General features: G+C 41.2%; 1 protein-coding gene across 2 annotated transcripts; it reads left to right on the forward strand.

Annotated features, from left to right (window-relative positions):
* Nucleotides 1–665: 665 nt before the first annotated feature.
* MAP3K8 (mitogen-activated protein kinase kinase kinase 8) lies at nt 666–23,552 on the forward strand. 2 transcript variants are annotated; one of them, XM_008073833.2, is made up of 8 exons: nt 666–904; nt 2,330–2,688; nt 9,816–9,983; nt 13,405–13,666; nt 14,477–14,583; nt 20,045–20,197; nt 21,009–21,255; nt 22,480–23,552. In XM_008073833.2, exons 2-8 carry the CDS (start codon nt 2,353–2,355, stop codon nt 22,608–22,610), a joined length of 1,404 nt encoding a protein of 467 aa, XP_008072024.1. In that variant the 5' UTR covers nt 666–904; nt 2,330–2,352; the 3' UTR covers nt 22,611–23,552. The 2 variants fall into 2 exon arrangements, with proteins under 2 accessions (XP_008072024.1, XP_021562560.1); XM_021706885.1 differs by lacking the exon at nt 666–904 and having other exon boundaries at nt 2,141–2,688.

Consider the following 23,552-nt stretch of genomic DNA (forward strand, 5'->3'; position numbering starts at 1 on the left):
GCTCCGGTGATCCTTCTGCCTCAGCCTTCCAAGTAGCTGGAACTACAGGTGTGCGCTACCACACCCTGCTAATTACCCCTACTTTTTCTTCTTCCGCTTTTGTTTATTGATGTGTGTGTGTGTGTGTGTGTGTGTGTGTGTGTGTGTGTGTGGTGTGTTTGTTTAAGCTCTTGGGTTTTGCATGTAAATGCCTGAGACTTTCTGCAGGATTCAAAAACCCAACCCTGTCTTTCCTCTCTGGATCAGCTGAGTAAATTTGAACCGTATGGACTTTTCCCTGATTTTTCTTGAGTCATGTTAGTACTGAGAACCTTATTTTATGCCAAGTCACTCATTCGGTAAGTCATTCCAGGAGATTTGGGTCTTTTCAGCCACTGAGGTCCTAAATTCGACTGTTTTTGTTTTAACTTCTGTTTTCCTAGTAAATTGTACTGGCAGAAACTGCAACTAAAGGGCTCAGTGGAACCAAAGTCAAATGTTCCTCTCTTAACCTAAGAAGTTTCTTTCTTAACAGACTCCAAGAGCCTGAATCACATTCTCCCTCATAGATGTAAAAGATTTCTGAGAGCGAGAGCTGCCTCCCCACCCCGGATTTAACCGTGGTGATAGCCATCAAAGCATTTCATAGGTTTCTACCTTTTTTCCCCTATTGTGTCTTGTTTTAGATACAATCTTTATAAGCTTTCTGTGAAGAAGTTGGGGGAATAGATAGCCACATCCCATTTGCAGATAAGAAAGGAGGCTAATTTGGTATCTCTGCCAAGCCTGGAGTCTGACTCAGTATTTCTCTCGTTCATGCACATAAAGCAGCTACAAATGACACAGTTTATTCAATGTGCACCAGACACTGTGCCAAGCACCTTATGCACATGAACTCATTGAATCCTCACGACCAGTTCATGAGGCAGATGCTGTTATTACTTTCATTTAATAGATGGGGAAATTGAGGTACAGAGAAGGTAAGGTACATCATGCAGGCTGTAAATGGGGGTATGGGATTTGACCCCAAGCAGTCTGAGACTAGAGGAATGCTGGGCGGCAGGATGCAACACTGCCCTCCTTGACACCTTTTGCACATCTGAAAATGATCATCAAGTGAGTGGTTTTTTTTGTTAAGTGAAACTCAGAGGCAGATGGCTGGGTCACGCGTGCAGGTGGCTTTGTGCGGGGCAGGGGACATTTCCTGGAACTTTGAACTGAAACTCCAAGTTGATGGGAGGTGCATGGCTTTAGCACTGGGTGTCATGTATTAAAGACTTGTGCTTTTGAGAACCTGAAATAGCTTTCAGAGAGGCTGTGCTTTCAGGAGCGCAGTGGTTTAAGTAGACGACATGCTTTGAATTTCTCTTAACTCTCTTAGGTCCGGTTATTTTTTTTTCCTTAGAAATGAAGTTTGGAAATCCTGAGTAATAGTGTCACTTTTCCCCTTTGTTTTACCTTCCTTTTCTCATCTGCAGACCTCCAAGTGTGGCAGGTGATTTGCATTTAGGAACTGAAATGCAATTTTGGCTAATACAGTCAGTTATACACACGTCCTGCTATGACAGGTTTGGCTTTCCTGGCCTCTTTCTACCACTCACAGCTCCTGGAGGGTCAGTTATCTAGATATTAAAGTGATCTTACTGGGCGCTGAGATGTTTGCATCTCACTGGTAAAGAATTCTGATCTCCCAAGGGGACAGCTGACATGCAGGTTAAATGAATCGCCTCCTTTCTAATACTTATCCCTGGCAGAAAGTAGGATTTGAGGCTCCCTGTATCCCTTCTGATGAGCTGTTTAACTCATTTGCCTCAGAATGATTCCTGAAACTTAACCTGTCATCATCAGATTTTCTAAGATTGAAGTTCATTTCACATACTTCTGACTTTCAGGGCCTGAGTTTTATTTGCCAAGTGCGCTCCTGAACTTAGTCAAGTAGTTCTTTTTCTTTAAATCACGGGAGGCATGAGAGCCTTAGTGATTCTTGCAGGGAGGATGCTACTTTGGGGAAAAGCTGGATTGTGCGGGGTTGGAAGCCTGAGCTCTTCTAAGATTCCTGAGCTGCTCTTTATTCATGTTGATGTTAGTGAAAGTTTGTTTTCGGGGGCTGTAGCTGATTGCGTGAGTAGGAGTAAGCTCTTTGAATCTCGGGCTGGACTGAAGGTTATCTCCGGTCTCTTTGGACTATGTGTACCATCAACTTGAATTCACACACACAGTTGACACAGAGCCCTCATTTCCTGAACAAGGCATCTAGAAGCCTGTTCCCAATTCTTGTGTGTTCGTTTCCCATTGGTCTTGAATGCAAATACCCGTATTGTAAACGAAGTGTTCGTGTCTTCTTTTATAGATTCTCTGCGAAACTCAACCGTAATGGAGTACATGAGCACTGGAAGTGACAATAAAGAGGAAATTGATTTGTTAATGAAACATTTAAACATGTCTGATGTAATAGACATTATGGAAAATCTTTATGCAAGTGAAGAGCCAGCAGTCTACGAACCCAACCTGATGACCATGTGTCAGGACAGTAATCAAAACCAGGAGCGCTCAGACTCTCTGCTGCTTAGTGGCCAAGAGGTGCCTTGCTTGTCGTCAGTCAGATATGGAACCGTAGAGGATTTACTTGCTTTTGCAAACCATATATCCAATACCTCAAAGCATTTTTATGGACACCGACGGCAAGAGTCTGGAATTTTATTAAATATGGTATGTGTTTCTCTGATCAGTTGAGTGCTATGTGCTAGCTTTACTTCTGCAGCCTCATTTAATCCAGAGTGGCATTTGAACTTGGCTTAGACTGGCTGCCAGGTATGATTTTTAAAAGATGTAATTATCGATAAGCACTTCCATGTTAAAGATGCAAAAAAAGTCTTCATTAAAAGCTTCATTTAAAGAATCTTGGCCATATTTTAGTAGTAGTTCTACAAATAGGTAATTAAGAAGAATTTAGTTCAGTTTAACAGTTCATTTAAAAAGTTTGTTCAGCATTTACACAGAAGAGAAAAGGTTTAACGAGAATTCTTCATGTGAAAGGGGAATAAATGCTTTGTCTGTAATTAATATTCTTGAAGGCTGAATTATTTGCTTCTTTTTTATCATATCTTGAAATGTCATAACATAATTGGCTAAATTCAGTTCTTGCAAAAATGCAGTTTGTAGGCAGTAAATAGCTATCCACAGATTCACTCTCTTTAATTCGCAGCATTTGAATGACAAATGATATGTTTGCTTAGTCATCCCAAGTATGCAAATCATCCAAAATATGTGGCAACATTTGGTTGCCACAATAATAGGTCAGGTGATGTGTTTAGGTGTGCCTGGGATTCTCTCAGGTTCTTAGTATGTCAGAGGTGAACATAGGTGCTGGCTAAAGGTAATCTAATTTTTTAAAAAGAACAATTTGCAAAGGAGTAGGTGGTAACTTACAAAACATGCTTCTTGATGAAAGTGACTCCGTTTCCTCTGGTGTGTCTAAATGGAAGATGGCCGATGTTGGAGGAAAGTCAGTGCTGAAAGGATAGAGTCTGGACAAAGTCCTTAATTATTTTGTTTTTTTGCATACCACATTCATTTAATTAAAAACAACACAGTAATTTAGGTCAGCTACATTCGAATTGTTTTGTTAGAGGCCAGTTGTGTTCAACCTTAGCTCAATCTTAGCAAGATTACATGTTACATTGTTATGTGACTTGCTTTGGTGTGGATATGCCAAGTTCTGTGTAATAGTTAACTGAGTACTTTGCCTTCAGAATATTTCTTCCTTTTATAAATGGAAAGTAATTTGAACGAGGGGCAATACCTGATTTTCTTAGCTAAAGAATAGCTGGGGAACTCTGGTTCAGAATGACATATATATGTCTGTAATGAGAAGCACTGCTTAGGTATTTCTCTCATTTATTTAAAACATTTATTTGTTAAAATGAATATTTTTGATGCAAACAGGCAGAATAAACAAATTATTCTTGCTGGCAACTGTGCACAGACTTCAAGATATTTGGCGTTCTCCTGGCCCACAGGCTGATGAGAGGAGCTGTAGAACTTCCCTGGGAATGTCCAGAAGTGAATTCAGGAAAATTATAAAAATACAAAGAAATAGCCTTTTGAAGTTTTTAGGAGTGGGGCCAGAAAAGCTAATGCACAAAAAGAAAGAAACAGGCATTAAGAGGAAGTGAAGACTTTATCAATCAAGGGTGAGCATAAAATGTTATTTTTACCTGCCATGGACCTTTGCTCTATAAAAGGATAAGTGCATAATTAAGGAGAAAACTTAAGAATAGGACCTATCATAAAGGCAGGGATCTGTAAAACTTTTATAAGATTTTATTTTTAAAATGATTAAGAAAATAAAATTTAAAATAAGAAGACTGAAAAACAGAATGGAAAAAGAGGAGGACCTTAAAACCCATAGGAATGGAGTCCTGACTACACTAGGCAAATCCACTGAGGGGTCAGTGGCTCCGGAGCTTGAGGTTGACTTTCTGTCATTGACTTTAAAGATAGGCTACAGCTCTGTGATTGCTAGTAACCTGTCATAGCCCTCTGCTTCGTAAATATGGGCCTAGGAGTTGGAACTTGGCATCTCTGATCATGGTAGATCTGAGATAAGATGACTGAGGAGGCAAGGCTTACTTTCAGGTTCTTCATCCTCTTGTGTGCTCTTCTTGGAGCTGTCCTGTGTTCCCATTATCCTTCACTCACTGCGCTGTCAAAACTCGACTCTTCTGGGCTTCTTTTGCCACTGTCTGTCTCTTGGCTTTAGAAAATAGCAGCTGATTACAGCACAGATAGGTTTCAAGGTAAAATCTGTCTATACAGTGTATCTTCATAGAGACGGGGCAACTTTCATTTAGGTATCACTCATTGATTTGCTAGACACAGCTGAGACAGCCACAGTGTGTCCAGGTGCTGGAGACACGATGTTGTTGAACAGTCTGTGCCTCTGGGAGCTTGCTGCTTAGTACATGCAGAAGACAAGTGAACAGACAGTTATAATACATCCTGCAGCTACACCCCCACGGCTCTGGAAATGCCCAGGCAGGATATCTCACACAGCCATGCCTGCAGCAAAGAGAAGGGAGAATAACAGCAAAGGCTTCCAAGAAGAACTGATACCCAAACTGAGGTCTAAAGCTTTGGGTTGGAATCAGCTAGGTGAAGTGGAGAGGGTTTCAGAGGATGGGATCAGCATGTTCAAAGACCTGGGGCATAGAGACCTAATGTGTACAGACAACCAGCAATCACAACGCTGGAGTTGACTAGGGTGAAGAACTAGGGATTACAAAAATATCCTGAGGCATAGGCATGTTGGATGGTTGTCTGTGTGTGTGCTAGTTTTCTGAAAATAATATTTATTGAAGATTCCAGCAATACCCAGCAAGATCCAGGGAAGAAGCCTTAGGAGATTAACCTAGGAGTTGCTTTGGGTAAGCATGCTACAAGTAATTTACAATCTATACTGATTTATGAGCTGATTTGTGGGTGAATAATTTAAAATGGGTTCCAGGTACTCAGCTCTTTAGTGATTTTATGGGCATGGAAGGTTCCAGACCAGTTCAGTTGTAGCTATGGGTGTGAGCTGCTGAAGATGGTCCTGGGGGTTAGTCATGGAGTCATGGTTTCTCAGAATTGGAAAAGAAAGTCCTAAAGATACTCTAGTCTAGACCTTTGGCCAATACTGAAGTCATGCCATTCACCATCTCCAATAATTGACAGGTTATTAGGCTATGCTTGACAATCTTTGGTAAGAAGCTCATCACATACTGGGGCATGAAGTTCATATTTGTCCAGTTCTGACTATAAGAAAGTTCCTTATACAAAGCTTAAATCCATCTCTGTCCCCTTTGGCCCTTGCCTACTTTTGGCCATAAAAAAGGTATGTATGATGAGCAGAGATGAAGACTGTGGGCCCTAAATTATAGTGCCTGGGTATGTAGCTCAGCTCTTAAGTGGATTAGCTCTGTGACCTTGGGCTGGTCACTTCATCTCTCTATGCCTCAGTTTATTCATCAGTAAAATGGGTTGCTTCATTACTCCATTGGGTTGTTACTTGGATAAATAATGCACATGACCTGCTTACACATAGTGTTTAATGAATGCAAGCCTTTGTGGTGGTGGTGGTTGTATACAATTGTTACTTCCCTTTCTCATGACAGTCCTTCTATTATTTTATAAATTGCATGTTCACCAGATCTTCTCTCATCTCTGACAAGTATTTTTTAACTGTGTCTACTTTCTTCTCATGTGGTGTTAACTGTACTCATCCTCTGGGTAGTATCCTCTGAGCTCCAGCCAGTGTCAGCACTTGTCTTACAGCCAGAACTTGAACTTGGGGGTTCATTTGTTGTTGACAAGCAGAGTAGGTCAGAGCTGTTGTTGCCTCTGTCCTAGATAACACGCCTGTGCCAATGGAGCCCAAGATCACATCTGTTTTACAGGTCACTTATGGAATTCATTCTTACTGAAATACCTAAAGATTTTCTCACATGCTGCTCTTGGGCTCAGTATTGTTTAGGACAGATGATGGTGATATGAATGAGGAAATAGAAGTGTGCTTATAATGTCTGCACTTGAAGATGACTTTGGTAAGCTGAAAAACTTCTGGAGAGAAACAGTATAGAGTTCCCTAAGGTTGTTTGGTAGGGCCCCCAGAAAGAAGAAGAAAAATCCCATCTCAAACCCAGGGGAAGAGCCAGGGATTTGTAGAACTGAAAACTGGGCAGGATTTGCACATCACACTGCAAGGTTAAGGTCTGCTCATAGAAAACTTGCAGGGCATTCAAAGCAAGGTTCTCAGAACACAGGAGTTTGTAAAATAGGGATGAAGGAAACTTGCAGCACTTGATCTAAAGAGGAGAAGGCTTAGGTGTGCTCAGTACATCTGTAAACATAAATAACTGGGTTGTTTCTACAACCAGGCTTTTAATAACTGGGCTTTCATCATAGATTAGCTATATTGGTAGCCTTCTGGAAGATGAAAGATTCCTACCCAGAGACTAAGAGCCCCCTGAGTTGTACCCCACACTTTGGAAAAAAATTTTTTATTTTAAAGATGTGGGGTACAATTCAGGACTAGATATACAAATGTTCATTTTGCAGCTCTCCTGGCAGTTTCCACTACTGCCAATCTACCCCACACTTTTAAAATAAATAAATTAATAATATTAATAATAATAATAATAAACAAAAAACAAAGACTGAAAGCTGTGGTTTGAGGGTTAGACAGATTTGAGTTTGAATCCTAACTCTGGCACTAACTAGCAAGTTACTTAACCTCTTGAAGTCAGTTTCCTCATCTGTGAACGGAGATAAAAATAGTACCTCAAGCCGGGCTCAGTGGCTCAGCCTGTAATTCCAGTGCTTTGGGAGGCTGAGGTGAGTGGATTGCCTGAACCTGCAGGTTCGAGACCTGCCTGGGCAACTTGGCAAGACCTCATCTCTACAATAAATCTAAATTAGCCGGGCGTGGTAGCGCACGCCTGTAGTTCCAGCTCCTTGGAAGGCTGAGGTGGAAGGATCAACAGAGCCCAGCAGGTCGAGGCTGTGGTGGCCGGGAGTGTACCACTGCACTCCAGTCTGGGCGACAGAGTGAGACTCCAACTCAAAAAAAAAAAATAATAATAATACCTCAGAGGATTGTTGTGGGCTTCGGTGAGACAATACAAGAAGGTAATGGAGCATAGTGCTGTCACTGGCACTCAACATGTGACTGCTATTATCCTTCTTCCTCTTGGACAGAATAAGAAGATACTGGGTCACCTTGGGTTATAACAAAATTACATTTGTTAAAACTCTCATGAAGGCATGCTGAACACTGAACTGTGGCTGAGAATGATGGCTTATGCCTGTAGTCCCAACTACTCAGGAGGCTGAGGCAGGAGGATCCTTGATCCCAGGAGGTAGAGATTACAGCCAGCTGTAATTATGCGACCACACTCCAAGTAACCTCAGGGTGTGGTGAAACTAGGTCTGTAAATATGTATTTACTTATTTATTTGCTGAATTGGGGTCTCACTCTGTCACCCAGGCCAGAGTGCAGTGACATAACCTGGGCTTAGGCAGTACTTTGCTTCAGCCTCCTGAGTAGCTGGGACTGCAGGTACACGCTACCATGCCCAGCTAATTTCTTGATATTTTTTGTAGACATGAGGTCTCACTGTGTTGCCTAGGCTGGTCTTGAACTCCTGGACCTTAAGCTGTCCTCCCACTTCGGCTCCCAAAGTACTGGGATTACAGGCGTGAGCCACCACACCCGCTGTTCTGTAAATATTTAATAGCAAGAAAGGGGCAGGAAGCAAGTGTAATTGAGTGTTGTGAGTAGAATCCTGTCTAACTGTGAAAAAGAACCACATTCGCCATATTCTCAGCATGCTGCCAAAAGAGGCTTTCAGTGACAAGAGGCAACAACACTCCTCGAATGGACATCATATTTCAAACAGGGCAAGCCCGTGGTCTACATTTAGTTCATATTTGCTCTAGGGCCCTTCACTGAGACCCACACAGCAGAAGCACTTGGTAAATATTTAGTTTTTAAATGTAGTGACTTCACCTTTCTAAGCATTAGAGCTATTCTCTGCCTCACCCTGACTAATAGTGGACACATCTGTTTGTGGGATATGTGGCTAAAATTAGCACTGATGGAGACTGAGGGCATAGACTTACCGTTACTAGACTGTTCCTACCATCATGGCCCAGCAAGGCGTCCCCTGCATCTACAGATGAATCAGGGCTTCATTTTTCCCTCGTGTGGTGGATTTGTGGGTTTCTCACATTCCCCTTCAGCTTCTTCTGTACTTAAAATAACTTAGCGTCCTTTGATAGTTTCATAAATCCTGAATTTGTGATCTGAGGGTGTAATTGATTTACACTGAGGAGAATTACATTTAGGAGAAACTGTTGTTGAGCCCATATAGCCCTTGAAAGAACACTTTAGACATCTTATAGGAGTGTGCACTCCAGATCCTTTTTCCTGTGAACTACTGTATTAATTTGTTTTAATTATAATTATTTTGCCTTTTAATTTTATATCTTTAAAAATTGAAATATACTTTATATACAGTCAAATACACAGGCCTCAAATGTCCAAGTCGTTTAGTTTTGACAAGTACACACGCCCTTGTAACCCACATTACCGTCAGGATACGTCTCTTAGTTTTTTGAGTCAGCTAGGTTTGAAACCTCTGGTTCTAAGTATTTGCTCATGAACTCTCAGAGGCCAGGGTCACCTGTCTCCTGTTGGTGACTGCCTCACCTCCTCCACCAAACATGGTGCACGGCTCCTGTTGTGCACGCAATGGTTATTATATGAGTAAGTAGAGGAGAGCGAATTCTGCCCTTACTTTATTTACATAGCATTGTCAACTCATAGCTCTGGCATAACACATTGTTTTCCAGAATCCTTCATGCTCACCAGTTAATTTCCATGCTCTCTCTGTATGCATCATGCGTGAGTAATAGCTATGCAGACTAACAGGTGAGCACATTTTAATAGAAGCAAGTCAACCTGCAGGCAGTTTATGCAATCTTTATTTTCAGCCTTTGGTCGCTGTAGTCATGCTCCCTTAGATAAATAATTTTTTAAGTTCTATTTGGCAATTACTCATGAGCAGGTTGAAATATGACCAGGTCTGACCAGGGATGTGTGTCTATTACATGCTTTCTCTGACTTGCTCAAGTTCTAAATATAGTCTGAACAGTGTTAGGATCACGCACAGACGTTAATGTCAAACACTGTGTGTAGGAATGCTTCTAAAATAGCCAGCTTCCTAATGGGTGGGTCTAGGAAGAAGCCAGCTTTACTGGAATCCTCACTCTCCTGCATTTTAACTTTGTTTTAGGTCATCACTCCCCAGAATGGACGCTACCAAATAGACTCTGATGTCCTCCTGATCCCCTGGAAGCTGACTTACAGGAATATTGGCTCCGATTTCATTCCTCGGGGGGCCTTTGGAAAAGTGTACTTAGCACAAGATATAAAGACGAAGAAAAGGATGGCATGTAAACTGGTAGGTGCTTTCTAACCAGACAAATGTACTGTGTGCTTGGCATTCTGGTTTTGGTGTGTTTGTTCATTCGCATTAACCAAAGGTTCTTATGCTTTGACAATCTTATCTAAGATGTCCTGCCCCAAAGCACTTGTTTCTGGATGTGCTTGCTTCCTGGGGCCATGTAGCCCCTAAATCTCTGCTTAGGTACACAGTTGATTTTACTCTAGATGATTAAAAGGAAAGTGCTGGTTTAGCACCAACTTGGATAATTAGCATCATCACTCTTAGTCTTAGAGAGAAGTGGAAGGAAGCTAGCCTGTAAAATAAGAGCAAACCTATGTGCTGTTCTTTTCCTCTTACCCACTGGGAAGGGGGTCAGACAGAGAAGCCAAAACCAGGGCTGGCCATGGTGGCTCATGCCTGTAACCCCAGAGCTTTGGAAGACTGAGGATGGAGGATTGCCTGAGACCAGGAGTTCAGCCTGGGCAACATAGTGAGACCCCATCTCAAAAAAAATTTTTTTTTTTTTTAAATTAGCCTGGCATGATGGCATATGTCCTCCTACTTGGGAGACTGAGGTGAGAGAGTCACTTGAGCCCAGGGATTCAAGGCTGCAGTAATGATTGTACCACTACATTAAAAAAAAAAAAAAAAGCAACAGCAGAAACTGGGAAGGAAGAAGTCTTCTCAGGACTACAGTTTAAAGGATTGACTTTAAATATACCAATTATCAAAAAGACCTGTCTCTGCTGATGAAATGATAGCTACTGAGATGCTGTTACTTTGGAAAACTATCTGACTGAGCACAGTAGCTCACGCCTATAATCCCAGCACTTTGGGAGGTGGAGGCAAGATTACCTGAGTTCATGGGTTCAAGACCAGCCTGAACAACATGGCGAGATCTCATCTCTACAATAAATAAAAAAATATTAGCCAGGCATGGTGGCACATGCCTGTGGTTCCAGCTACTTGGAAGGCTGAGGCGGAAGGATCACCTGAGCCCAGTAGGTCAAAGCTGTGGTGGGCGTGAGCATGCCCACTGCACTCTAGCCTGGGTGACAGAGTGAGATTCTTACTCAAAAAAAAAAAAAAAAAAAAAGAAAGAAAAAGTACTAAGCTGAGGATTCAAACACTCCGTGACCCAACAGATCGTCTCCTGTGGGTGTACTCATCAGAGGTGTGTCCACATGATCACCAGAAGCTAAAAGCTCTGTGCTAGCATGTTCATATTGGTACCATTTTTTAAGAGTCCCAAACTGGAAATTTCCCAGATGCTGAAATGGGATATATTTATGCACTAGAATACTAGACCGCAAAGATAATAAATTATTTACAACTATAATAAAGTAGATGAATCGTGTAACCATTATGTTGAGTCAAAACAGCCAGACACACAATAAAATCTACTTACAAGATACCATTTATATGAAGGACAATAAGGCCAACCAAATCTGTGCTACTGGATGTCAGGATAGTAGGTACCTTTGGGGACTAGTGACAGGAAGGAGTCAATGGGGATATTTTGGGGTGCTGGTAGAATTCTGGTTTTTTATTTAGATGGGTGTCACATTTGTGCATTGAGCTGATAATTCATTGAGCTTGACACTTAGACCATTTTTACACTTTTTGTCTGTTTTACTTTAATTGACTTTTTTTTTCTTTTTTGAGTCAGAGTGAGACTCTGACTCACTAGAATACAATGGCATCCTCACAGCCTCTGCAGCCTAGACCTACTGGGCTCAGGCGATCCTTCCATCTCAGCCTTCCAAGTAACTGGAAGCACACATGTGCACCACCACATCCTGGTAATTTTTTTACTTATTGTAGAGATGAGGTCTCGCCAAGTTGCCCAGGCTGGACTCAGGCAATCCTCTCGCCTCCACCTCCCAAAGTGCTGGCATTACAGGCATGAATCTCCATGCCTGGCTGAATTGAAATTTTTTTAAGTGCAACAAAATAAAGTACACTCTCTTTTGGTTTAACAAAATATAAAATAAAGTGTGGATAATATGTCTCAGTCTTATCATAATAAGAAGACTAATAATATGTTGGCTTCATGTGTTCCTTCATAAGGGTTTGTTAGACTGTTATTAAAAGGAAAAAACCCAGGAGGAATTATAGTAAGCCATTTGATGCATACATTGAAAGGATACATGTTCAAATTGTTTTTTAAAAAATATGGAGGCATTTTATAAAGCTCTTAGAACCACAGTGTCCTATTTTTCAGTTTTATCCCCAAAAGCAAGGGAAAATAGCTTTGTGGATTTGTTTTCCTTGTAGTCCTTACATTTAATGTTAAGCTGCATTTTTTTTTTTTTAAAGAAAAACATATAGATGATCAAAAGCTCCAAATAGGTTCTAAAGGTGCAGGCTGAAGAATAAGATCCCTTCTCAACCTTCCAAGTAACTGGAAGCACATATGTGTGCCACCACACCCTGGCTCCAAATAGGTTCTAAAGGTGCAGGCTGAAGAATAACATCCCTTCTTTAAGAAATGACTCTGAAGAGGTTCTTATATATTCTTCACAGAAATTTCTGTGCACATATGGGTGTTTAGTTTAAACATTTTTTGCAAATGGGAACATAAAATGTATACTTCTGCTTGCAGAAGTGTCCTATTTTTTGGAGACATTTACAAGTCTATCTGCACTGAAAGAGCTACTTTCTTCTTTATTAATGTCTGATTTCCTATGGAATGAATGGATGGGCATGGCTTATTGTAAATGCATCCTTAGAGTATGAGCTATGGGACCAAAGGGTTCAGCTTCATCTGATCTCATATCAAATTGAAATATTGAAAACACAACCTAAGCCAGGCTCGGTGGCTCAGCCTGTAATCCCAAGCCTTGGGAGGCTGAGGTGAGTGGATTGCCTGAGCCCGCGGGTTTGAGACCCACCTGGGCAACTTGGCGAGACCTCATCTCTACAGTAAATCAAAAATCAGCCGGGTGTGGTAGTGCACACCTGTAGTTCCAGCTACTTGGAAGGCTGAGGCGGAAGGATCACCGGAGCCCAGCAGGTTGAGACTGCGGTGGCCGGGAGCGGCCACTGCACTCCAGTCTGGGTGACAGAGTGAGACTCCAACTCAAAAAAAAGAAAGAAAACACAACCTAAAATCTAGGTGACACAGAATTTATGTATCTAATAGAAGGAAAATTGTCTTTCTTTTACTACATTCATCTTGGTTGGATTTCTGTTCTCTAAGTGAAAATAATACTCATTATTTTATTTTTATTTCTTGTTCTGAATTTTGTTGCTAAACCTGATACCATGTAAAGATAGATCTGGGGTGAAAATTCTTGTAACTGAGCAAGTGCAGTTTCATACAGGTCAGAGTATCCTTGGGGGCTTCTGGTTTGCATGTTGACATAATCTGTTTTCAAGATTATGTCGAATACTTATCCTTTCTAGAATAATTGCTCGTGTTTCTGTGTTCTAGATCCCAGTAGATCAATTTAAACCATCCGATGTGGAAATCCAGGCTTGCTTCAGGCACGAGAACATCGCGGAGTTATATGGCGCTGTCCTGTGGGGTGAAACTGTCCATCTCTTTATGGAAGCTGGTGAAGGAGGATCTGTTTTGGAGAAACTGGAGAGCTGTGGACCCATGAGAGAATTTGAAATCATTTGGGTGACAAAGCATGTTCTCAAGGGACTCGACTTTCTACACTCAAAGAAAGTGATTCACCATGATATTAAACGTGAGTCTTTGAATAGGTGCCTTTTTAGCTTAAGGAGACCACGAGAAGAGAGGCAGATGGGCTCCTCCCTTCACTCTGGAAAGCCTTGGTGGCAGGGAGGACAGCTCCCTCTGAGCAGGTCCATCCTGCTTCTCTGAGCATCTGAGACCTGTCTTAGCAAATGGCGGGGTTGCTGGAGCTCTCCCAGTCACAAGGAAGGATGGCTACCCAACAACTGTCGAAAAGATGGTAGCCACATCCAGCAGGGTCTGCCTGTACCCCGGTTCACAAGGCTTTTAAAATACTAATTTACTTAAAAACATACACACGCCCAGTAACATATTTTTGAGAAACAAATAGCTTTTTGATTTTCAATATCACTTTGACAACGATCCATGAACAAGCCTTCCTGGACTGCTTTCTAGGAGTCATTTATGGTGAGGAGGGGGACAGGAGGCTCCTTTGTAAATCTTTACTTACCGGTGCTAAATTGGGCTAGTGCAACTTTCACTGGGAAAAACTGGATGTTTTACCTTTCTGTTTTTAGAAAAGTGGCTTACTATTCGTATGCTTATATTTTGGAATTTGAAATGTAAGCCCTTGAACATGATTAGCCACCAGGATCATTTATAGCCATGTTGGCTGCATTCTCGACGACTCTGAACTGGTTTTCACCTAAAGGCTCACAGAGATTTAGCCTCCCCTTTTGGATATGACATGCTTATGTCAATGGGAAAGGCATTTCAGTCTTTTTGATTTGGACCTCATTACTGTTTTTGATAATGTTTTCATATAGAAAGTTTGGTACTAACATTTTTCCTCTCTTTATAGCTAGCAACATTGTTTTCATGTCCACAAAAGCTGTTTTGGTGGATTTTGGACTGAGTGTTCAAATGACTGAAGATATCTATTTTCCTAAGGACCTCCGAGGAACAGAGGTAATTATATTCATATGAGAATGGTTAATGTCCTATTAAAAGTAAAAAAAAAAAAAAAAGAATGTTCTTGAATTACTGTGGGAAAGAAGGAAAAGGTAGGGGAAGAAAACCATTGCATTTAGTCATTATTATTATTGGAACTAATTTAATGAGCACTTGCTCTGTGCCAAGTACTAAGTTTAACACCTTATTTTTTTTTATTTTTGCTGTGTTATTTAGAACACAAAATAATGTTTGTAATGTAATATATTATGATATAAATAATGGAAAACATTTGCAAACAATGTAATGTCAAAATAGCGTATATCCATGATTCAGTTTTTTTTTTTTTTTTTTTTTTTTTTCTTTTTTTGAATTGGAGTCTCACTCTGTCGCCCAGACTGGAGTACAGTGGCCGCTTCCGGCCACCGCAGCCTTGAGCTGCTGGGCTCCGGCGATCCTTCCCCCTCAGCCTTCCAAGTAGCCGGAATTACAGGCGCACGCTACCACGCCCGGCTAATTTTTGATTTATTCAAGAGATGAGGTCTCACTGCCCAGGCGGGTCTCGAACCCACGGGCTCAGGCAATCCACTCACCTCAGCCTCCCAAAGGCCTGGGATTACAGGCTGAGCCACCGAGCCCGGCTATAATTCAGTTTTAAAAACAATTATGGGGCAACCACCTCGGGTCCCCTCCCACTGTGGGAGCTCTTTCTTTCAATAAATCCTACCTAAAAAAAAAAAATTACGGAATTATAGTTAACTTTATAAGTTTAGCACTTTAAATAAATCATATGTCTCAATCCTCACAACAACCCTGTTATTTCTAAATACTACTATTGTAGGCAGATACTAGTATTATTCCCATTTTATAATAAATGAAATAAGCTTGAAGAGATTAGTTTATGCAACTAGTTCCTGGACTTGAACTCAGTTCTTTCTGAGTCTAAGCCTAAAGTTTAACTGCTATGTAACTTTTTAATATGACTAATATATTATTGAAATATATTTTGGGCATAATATCCCTGAGTTTTGGCTCATTTACAGTCTTAATTTTTATGGTCATTAATATTTATTGATGGCCAGGGGCAGTGGCTTCCACCTATAATCCCAGCACTTTGGGAGGATTGCTTGAACCCAGGAATTTGAGATCAGCCTGGAAAACATAGTGAGATCTCATCTCTACAAAAATAATAATAATAATAATAATAGTAAATCAAAAATAAATACAAATTCTTGACAACAAAGGCCTATCTTTAATATTAAGGATTCTATAATAAACCTCAAGTAGTGAGCACAGTTATATCTTATTTGAAGATATAAAATAGTTATAGTACTTAATTCATCTGTGAGGTAAACAACAATAAAACAAAACAAAAAAACCTTTTCTGAGTCTAAGTGAGATTCTCAAAATTGCTTCTAAATAATATATGTAACATTCACAGCACTGGGATGACTGGCTGGTTCATTTGGCAAGCATCTACTGAGCACCTGCCTTGTGGCTGGCTGTTGTGGGCACCAGGGACAAAGCCTGGGGAAAGACTGACAAGGCTCATGCCTCAGTGGTACTTCAGTGGCACTCACTCTTTGGCAGGAGGATCTGTTTTGAATTTGCCTGAGTTACCAAAAGAGCAACAGTCTAGTTCACAGTAGGTTGTGTGGGCACAGGGTTGGACGCAGCTGGGAAGGCAAATGGGTACAAAAGCTGCCTCCTTGGCCTCGCTCCACTATCGGGTAGGCCTCATTGCCCTGACCACCCAGCCCCCGTGCCCCCCTCCCCTCTGGAAGTACCCACAGAAAGTAGAGAGAAGGTCTCTGGCTGCACCTTTGCCTCAAAGTTACCAGGTCAGTCTTGATGTTCAACCACAAGGCAGCCCTTAGTCTAGCTAATGTGTGTGTTGTGCTGAACTAGATTGCAGTGACAAAAACATTGGCTTTCAAACCAGGATTTTATAAGCCCATTCTTAACTCTCTCAATGGAAAGACTCTTCTGGACAGTAGGAAAAATCCTTGCTTTTGCTGGTATTACGGAGGTTATTACTGGAAAATACTTGAGAGATTCTTGATAGTCATCCTTGAGAAGAATCATCTTCAGAAGAGAAAAGTGTAGACTTTTTTTTAAGAATTCTTAAGACATAAAGTCTAATAAGCACAAAATCTAATAAGACTTAATGCTTATGACATGTTTTCTTTGGAAATGTTTCAGCAAATTTTGGCATTAGTCAGGAGTTCAGATATGTGACATTTCACCATCCTTTTTCCTGGATTCAGTCTGAGAAACAAACTATTTATGGTATTAAAAATGGCAAATACCTTTCTCTTCCTGGCAGTGTGGCCAAATTGAACATTTTGTAATGCTGGAGAAAGACATGTTCTTTCTGGTATTCTCTAGCAGAATGCTTGGATATGAAATAATAACATATTTTATCCATGCATGGTATTTGGATCAAGTTATTTTCAGCAAATGCAAATTGCTTCTTATGAAGTGCAAAACTGGCTTTGTGTTTATAGCTATCATACATTCTTTTTGAATCAACCTATACTTCCTATCTGTACCTCAGGATTTGAAGTTTGATACCAAACTAGGTTGTGAAGTCACCAATGAAACCTTTCAGCACACTTGCTTTTACTCCTCCTGTTTAAAGCCAGTAGGGTATAATTAGTCAAGGTCAACTGTCAATTAGTCAAGCAGCTGATTTGCTTGATATTCAGACTTGACCTCATGGCCACTGTGGAGCCATAGCCGATTTCTGTAATACGAGGGGGAACCCCCCAAAACCCAGAATTTATTTATAAAAAATTGTGAGTTTATTCTTACATGTTTAACTTTCAGTCACCTTCAAAGTACTCCCTGTTTAATACAATACACCTATCGAGATGCCTTTTGCACTGCTCAAAACAGTTTTTGAATTTGTCAATTTCAATGTCTTTCAGTGCTTCTGCCGTTTTTTGTTTTACCTCTTCCACATGGGTGAAATGTTACCCTTTGAGGACTTTTTTCATCCAGGGAAACAACAACAAAAAAGTTGCTTAGGGCAAGATCAGGTGAATAGGGAGGGTGGGGAATTGGGGTAATGCCATTTTTTGGTCAAAAACTGCTGAAAACTCTGCATGGTGGGGGCAGGTGCACTCATGAATCACCTTCATGAAATGGGCAAATGCATTGAAAGACTCTCAAAAAAAAAAAAAAAAATTGAAGCCCAACGCAGCCTTTCACAACAATGCTAGCTGGTACACAATACCAATGGGTTCCTAGAACACCTACCTAGCTGGGGAAGCCTGTACTGCAAGAGGCCCACACTCCAAAAAAATAATTCTGGGTTTTGGGGGGGCCCCCTTATATAGCTTACAAATACAAACACTGGTCTCCCCTGCTTCATATATCTCTCTGTCTCTCTCACACACTCTAAGAATATTATATTCAGAGCATTCTACAGTAGCCATGTCATATGTATACAGGATGAATCCAGTATACTGCTTTTGAGTTATCTGGTACATAGAAAGAATACATAGTGAATATAATTAACAAATTAGAATTACTTTTATAGTGTGATCTTTTAAAAAAAGGTTTTATTTTCTTCTGTGTCTGGTTTTACCTTTGTAAGTTAACAGATAATCAACACACACACACACACACACACACACACACACACACAAGCACACACACTTTCCCTTTCTAATAAACATGTCAAGAGGCAAAGAACTCAGTTCCCGACATCAAGGTTCCCTTGGTCTGGTGCCCAGAGCTCTGGCTTTCTGGCTGTAAGAGCTCTCAGAGTTTCCTATCAGTTCCACCAGGGCTGCTTCAGGCCTGCTAATCAGTCAGCTTGAACAATGCTTGAACATCATGCCCTGCTGTCCCTAATCTGCCTGTTCTGGCTCTTGTCGAGTTTGAGGAAGCTTGAGCTCTGAGCCATGAAGCTGTGGGGTATCTGCCTGAGGGGAAGCACCAGCCACCAGGCTGGACTGGATGCTGCCATCCCAAGTGCTGCCTGCGTGTGCAGCCATGTGGAACCTGCAGAGACCCCTGTGAGCTGCTGCTGTTGGTCACGCCCATAGTAGACACTGCATAATACTTGCTTTATTTGGTGATAGGTCAGGGGAGGAGATAGGCATCCTCTATGGACAATTAATAATACCCATTGCAGTTCTTTATTTTTTTCTTTTAATTCTGTTTGTTGGTAAGAACACTTAACGTGAGATCTACCCTCTTTTGCTAATTTTTAAGAGTACAGTTGTTACTGTTGACTGTAGGTCCAATGTTGTGCATTTATTTTTTAACTTTGTGATTATATTTGGTTAGAAAGTCCTTCAGGATCCTCATGCTCTGTGTCTGCTGCAGAGAAAGTTGGAGAATAAACAGTTCAGTGTAATCTGTTTGCTGAGAGTGAGAGGAAGCCAGCTCGGAAGTGTGTTGTAGGAAGAAGCTGAGCGGGGCTAGGGCGGGGAAGCCAGGCAATTTCCCCAGTTTCTGTAAGCTAGTTCTCTACTTTTTACCCTCGAGTGTATTCCGGGAACACTAACGGCCTTCCCCACATTCATATGACAGATAGTATACAGGCTGTTTAAAACTAAATATTGATAATAATTAGCATATTAATGACTGTATGTCTGTACTATCTGTGAATACAGATATAGGTCACCAGTGTTTGCTATCCTCTTTTTCTTTTTTTCTTTTTTCTTTTTTTTTTTTTTCTTTTTTGTTGAGTTGGGGTCTCACTTTGTTGCCCAGGCTAGAGTACAGTGGCATGATCATGGCTCACCACAGCCTTGACCTCCTGGGTTCAGGCGATCCTCTGCCTCAGCTTCCTGAGTCACTGGAACTACCGGCACACACCACCATGCCTTGCTAATTTATTTTTATTTTTATTTTTTTGAAGAGATGAGGTATTGCACAGGCTGGTCTTTAACTCCTGGCCTCAAGCAATCCTCCCACTCAGCCTCTCAAAGTGGTGGGATTACAGGCTGAGCCACCACGTCCGGCTAGAAATGACTCTTTAGAGTCATTTTAGAATATCACACATGAGTTTTTAAGTTCTTCCCTTCCAAGAGGTTGGCGTTAATACTCTGTACTTCTGCCAAAGACGTTAGATTTTTGTTCACTGCAGGTAAGAGAGGCTTGGCAATTTAATGACAAACAAGTGAAGACACATATTTGCAGTGTCCACTTAAATGCCAAAGGAATTGGTGCTTTAACAGAGGAATTAACTACACTGTTTCCAGCCCCCTTGCCACTAGATCAACCATGTATTCAATCTTGAGAAAAGTGTTATTTTGTGAGGCTCCAGGGATCCCTCCATCCATGGCTACCTGGTTCCCAGAGAACGCCTGCATATTTTTCCTTGTCTTAGGGAATACAAGAGTGGCGTTCTCTTTTGAAAGGCTCTGATAAGGGTGAATGAGCCCATTTCCAGGAATGGATTCGGGAATGGAAAGTCAGACAAATGCAGGGATCATGCTGAAGTTTTCCACATCTTTTTCAGATTTACATGAGCCCAGAGGTCATCCTGTGCAGGGGCCACTCAACCAAAGCGGACATCTACAGCCTGGGTGCCACACTCATTCACATGCAGACGGGCACCCCACCCTGGGTGAAGCGCTACCCTCGTACAGCCTATCCTTCCTACCTGTACATAGTAAGTGGAGTCAGCTGGGACGGGGAGGGATGGGAGGGGCTGCTCTGCCTCCTGTGATACCCATACCTGAATGGGGTGATGGTGAAGTTGTGACCCATGAGAGGCAGCTGCAGGTTCTTCTTCTGTGGAAGGAAGCTTTATTCTTTTTTTTTTTAATTTTTAATTTTAAAGATGTGGGGTATAATTTAAGGTTAAGTATACAAATCTTCATTATGTAGTTACCCTTGTTGATGAGGTGTGTCCCCGCTCCCCCCCCCCCCAGGAAGGCTTTATGCTTGCAAAGAAAACATAGCTATTAGTGGGAACTTACTAAAATATACATTGGACATAAGTTACATATGTTTTCATTATGCGTGTTGTAATAAAATACCACTTAGTAGCATAAATCTTTCAGCCAAGGAAGTTATATGTGTTCTTTGACTATTAAGGAAAAAAAAGATGTTAAGAGTTTTCTTTCCTCTCTAGCCTAGCTTGCAGTAGAACATGCAATGCTTATTTTACTCTGGAGAGATCTAGAAGCAGACACTTTTGCATTACTGCATTGCACCTTTGGGCTAGAGATAGGAAGCTGTCACTGCTATTCCAGCCTAGTGTGTGTCTTTTGCAGCATTAGCCCAAAAGATGGGTCTAACTCAGTGTCCCTAGGAAATTAAAGGGAAGCTTGTTGAGGGGTATGAACTGTATTTGCTGCAGGGCACATGGTAGGGAAAAAATGACTTCCTAGGTCTTGTTACTAGAGTGCTTTTCCGGGAGTGGAGGGAGAGAGGGTATGTCCATACCACTGATGGTAAGAAAGCTGGTGTTTTGGTAGATCCACAAGCAAGCGCCTCCCCTGGAAGACATTGCCGCTGACTGCAGTCCAGGCATGAGAGAGCTGATTGAAGCTGCCCTGGAGAGGAACCCCAATCACCGCCCAAAGGCCGCAGACCTGCTGAAGCACGAAGCCCTGAACCCCCCCAGGGAGGACCAGCCACGCTGTCAGAGCCTGGATTCTGCCCTCTTTGAGCGCAAGAGGCTGCTGAACAGGAAGGAGCTGGAACTTCCAGAGAACATTGCTGGTAAGGACTCCTGCTGTGTGCAGGGCCCCCTGGCTTCCCTTCTTTTTTTGGTCCACATCAGCCCTCTGATGTGGTTCATGAAAGCACTTGGAAAAAAAGGAAGAACATTAGCCAAAGCATTTTTTTAATTGACTAATTTACCACCATATTAGAACAGGTTTCAGTACAAGTGGGGGTCACCTAGTCATTGGAAATTGCCTCTGGCTTGCTTTTTTAAAACTTTTTTTTTTTTTTTTTTTTTGCAACAGTTGGCTTGGCTTTAAAACAAATCGAGCATGACAGCTTTCCTGTTGGTAAAATATAGGGTACTGTTTAACTTGCTCGTGATAAGCCACTCCAGTCCTAGGAAACACTACAGCACTGCCCTGCACAGATAAAATATGGAGTCTGAAGTCAATTTGCATTTCTGTCTTCCTGTGCTTAAAATCTCTTTGCCAGATACAAACCACTCCCATTTAGGACAGTCAGTATGTATTCCAGAAGCATGGAATATGCTTTTTGTCTTTTAAAAAAAGGCATATTTTTCTTTCTCCGTTTTTCTTAAAAATCTGTGGCATTCTTAATACATTTAGGTCCAAGCTCAGATGTCAAGCCAGAAACACTTGTTTGCATTTCTCTGCTTCTTGTCTCACTTTTCTGTATTTATAGAGAACCATCTGGGATGTTGAAAAATATGCCAAGATTTCTAACTAATTTCTTTTCTCTTTTTTTTTTTTTTTTTTTAAGTTGGGGCCTCACTCAGTCACCCAGGATGGAGTGCAGTGGCATGATCACAGCTCATCACGGCCTCAACCTCCTGGGCTCAGGTGATCTTTCTGCCTCAGCCTCCTGAGTAGCTGGGTCTACAGGCACACATCACCATGCCCAGCTAATTTTTTTTTTCTTTTTTGTGAAGATGAGGTCTTGCTATGTTGCCCAGGCTAGACTCCAACTCCTGGGCTCAAGCAGTCCTCTTGCCTCTGCCCCCCAAAGTGCTAGGAATTTAGGCATGAGCCACTGTCCGCAGCCCACTAACTAATTTCTTATCTTTGTTGATTTCTGTTTGAACTCTATGACTATGCCATATTACATGATCTAGCCCATGGTATTCAAAGACTAATCTCCAGAGCTTAGACACTGTATCATTAGGTCCCACAGGATTAGTTCTTTGCAGAAGGAAGACTATTTATTATTTGATATGTTCCTCCATCATTTATTTTATTTTTTCAATGTTTCCCTTTTTAGATTCTTCATGCACAGGAAGCACTGAGGAATCTGAGATGCTGAAGAGACAACGTTCTCTCTATATAGACCTTGGAGCTCTGGCCGGCTATTTCAATTTTGTTCGGGGTCCTCCAACACTCGAATATGGCTGAATGATGCCATTTTGCTCTAAATTAAGACAACATTTCTATCTTGGAAGCTGATTCTGCTGACTCTACTCAGTGGCTCTGGATAGTGATTTATGCCATTTCTTAGGGGACAGTCTGGACTCTGATGACTCATGAATGTCACTCCACGTGGTTCCCATGGATTCAATTTGTGAAGCTACTCTGGTACACACCAGGTCTCAAAGTTCTCATTTCTTAGGGGTGTGACTCCAAGGACATCAGTTGAGAGAGCATGGAAGGATCGTTTCTGCTGACTGATTCCATTCACTGTGCACTTTGCTCAAAATTGTTAAAATACCAATCACAATGATAATGTATTAGCCAAAAGTTATTCTTCTTGGTTCTTATTTAAGTATGGGATCTTCATTTTAACTCAGAATAGTTGTTTTGTGTATATTGGTGTATATTATAACTCTTTGAGCCTTTCTCATTAGTTCTGGTATAAATGGAATTCATTATATTTTGGGTGAATAGAATAACTTGAATACTGTAGCAATAAGCTGGACTAGTGTCTTAATGGCTAACTGATGAATTAGGAGCCATATGACAGCAGGCCACTAGTGACAGTTTCTGTTATGTTCCTATGGAAACATTTTGTACTGTACATGCTATGCTTAAAACAGTCAAAACTTGATGTTTTGAATGAATAAAACTGTGTAAACCACATAATTTCTGTACATCCCAAAGGATGAGAACATGACCTTTAAGAAAAGTAGAAATTTTGTAAATTATTGATGATGCTACTTTTATAATTCTTATGACTCTATTTTCTTTTACGCATTTGTATATTCTAATAGCATACTGTGTATGTTTTATATCAAATGCCTTTTCGAATCTTTCTTATGAATATCTATTTTTAACATTGTAAAGTATTTGAGTGTAGTAATGTTTTTACATTATGCAAATGAAACCCAACACTTTTGTCCA

Source organism: Carlito syrichta, unplaced genomic scaffold, assembly GCF_000164805.1.
Source record: "Carlito syrichta isolate Samal-C Ts95f unplaced genomic scaffold, Tarsius_syrichta-2.0.1 Scaffold316192, whole genome shotgun sequence".
Taxonomy (NCBI): domain Eukaryota; kingdom Metazoa; phylum Chordata; class Mammalia; order Primates; family Tarsiidae; genus Carlito; species Carlito syrichta.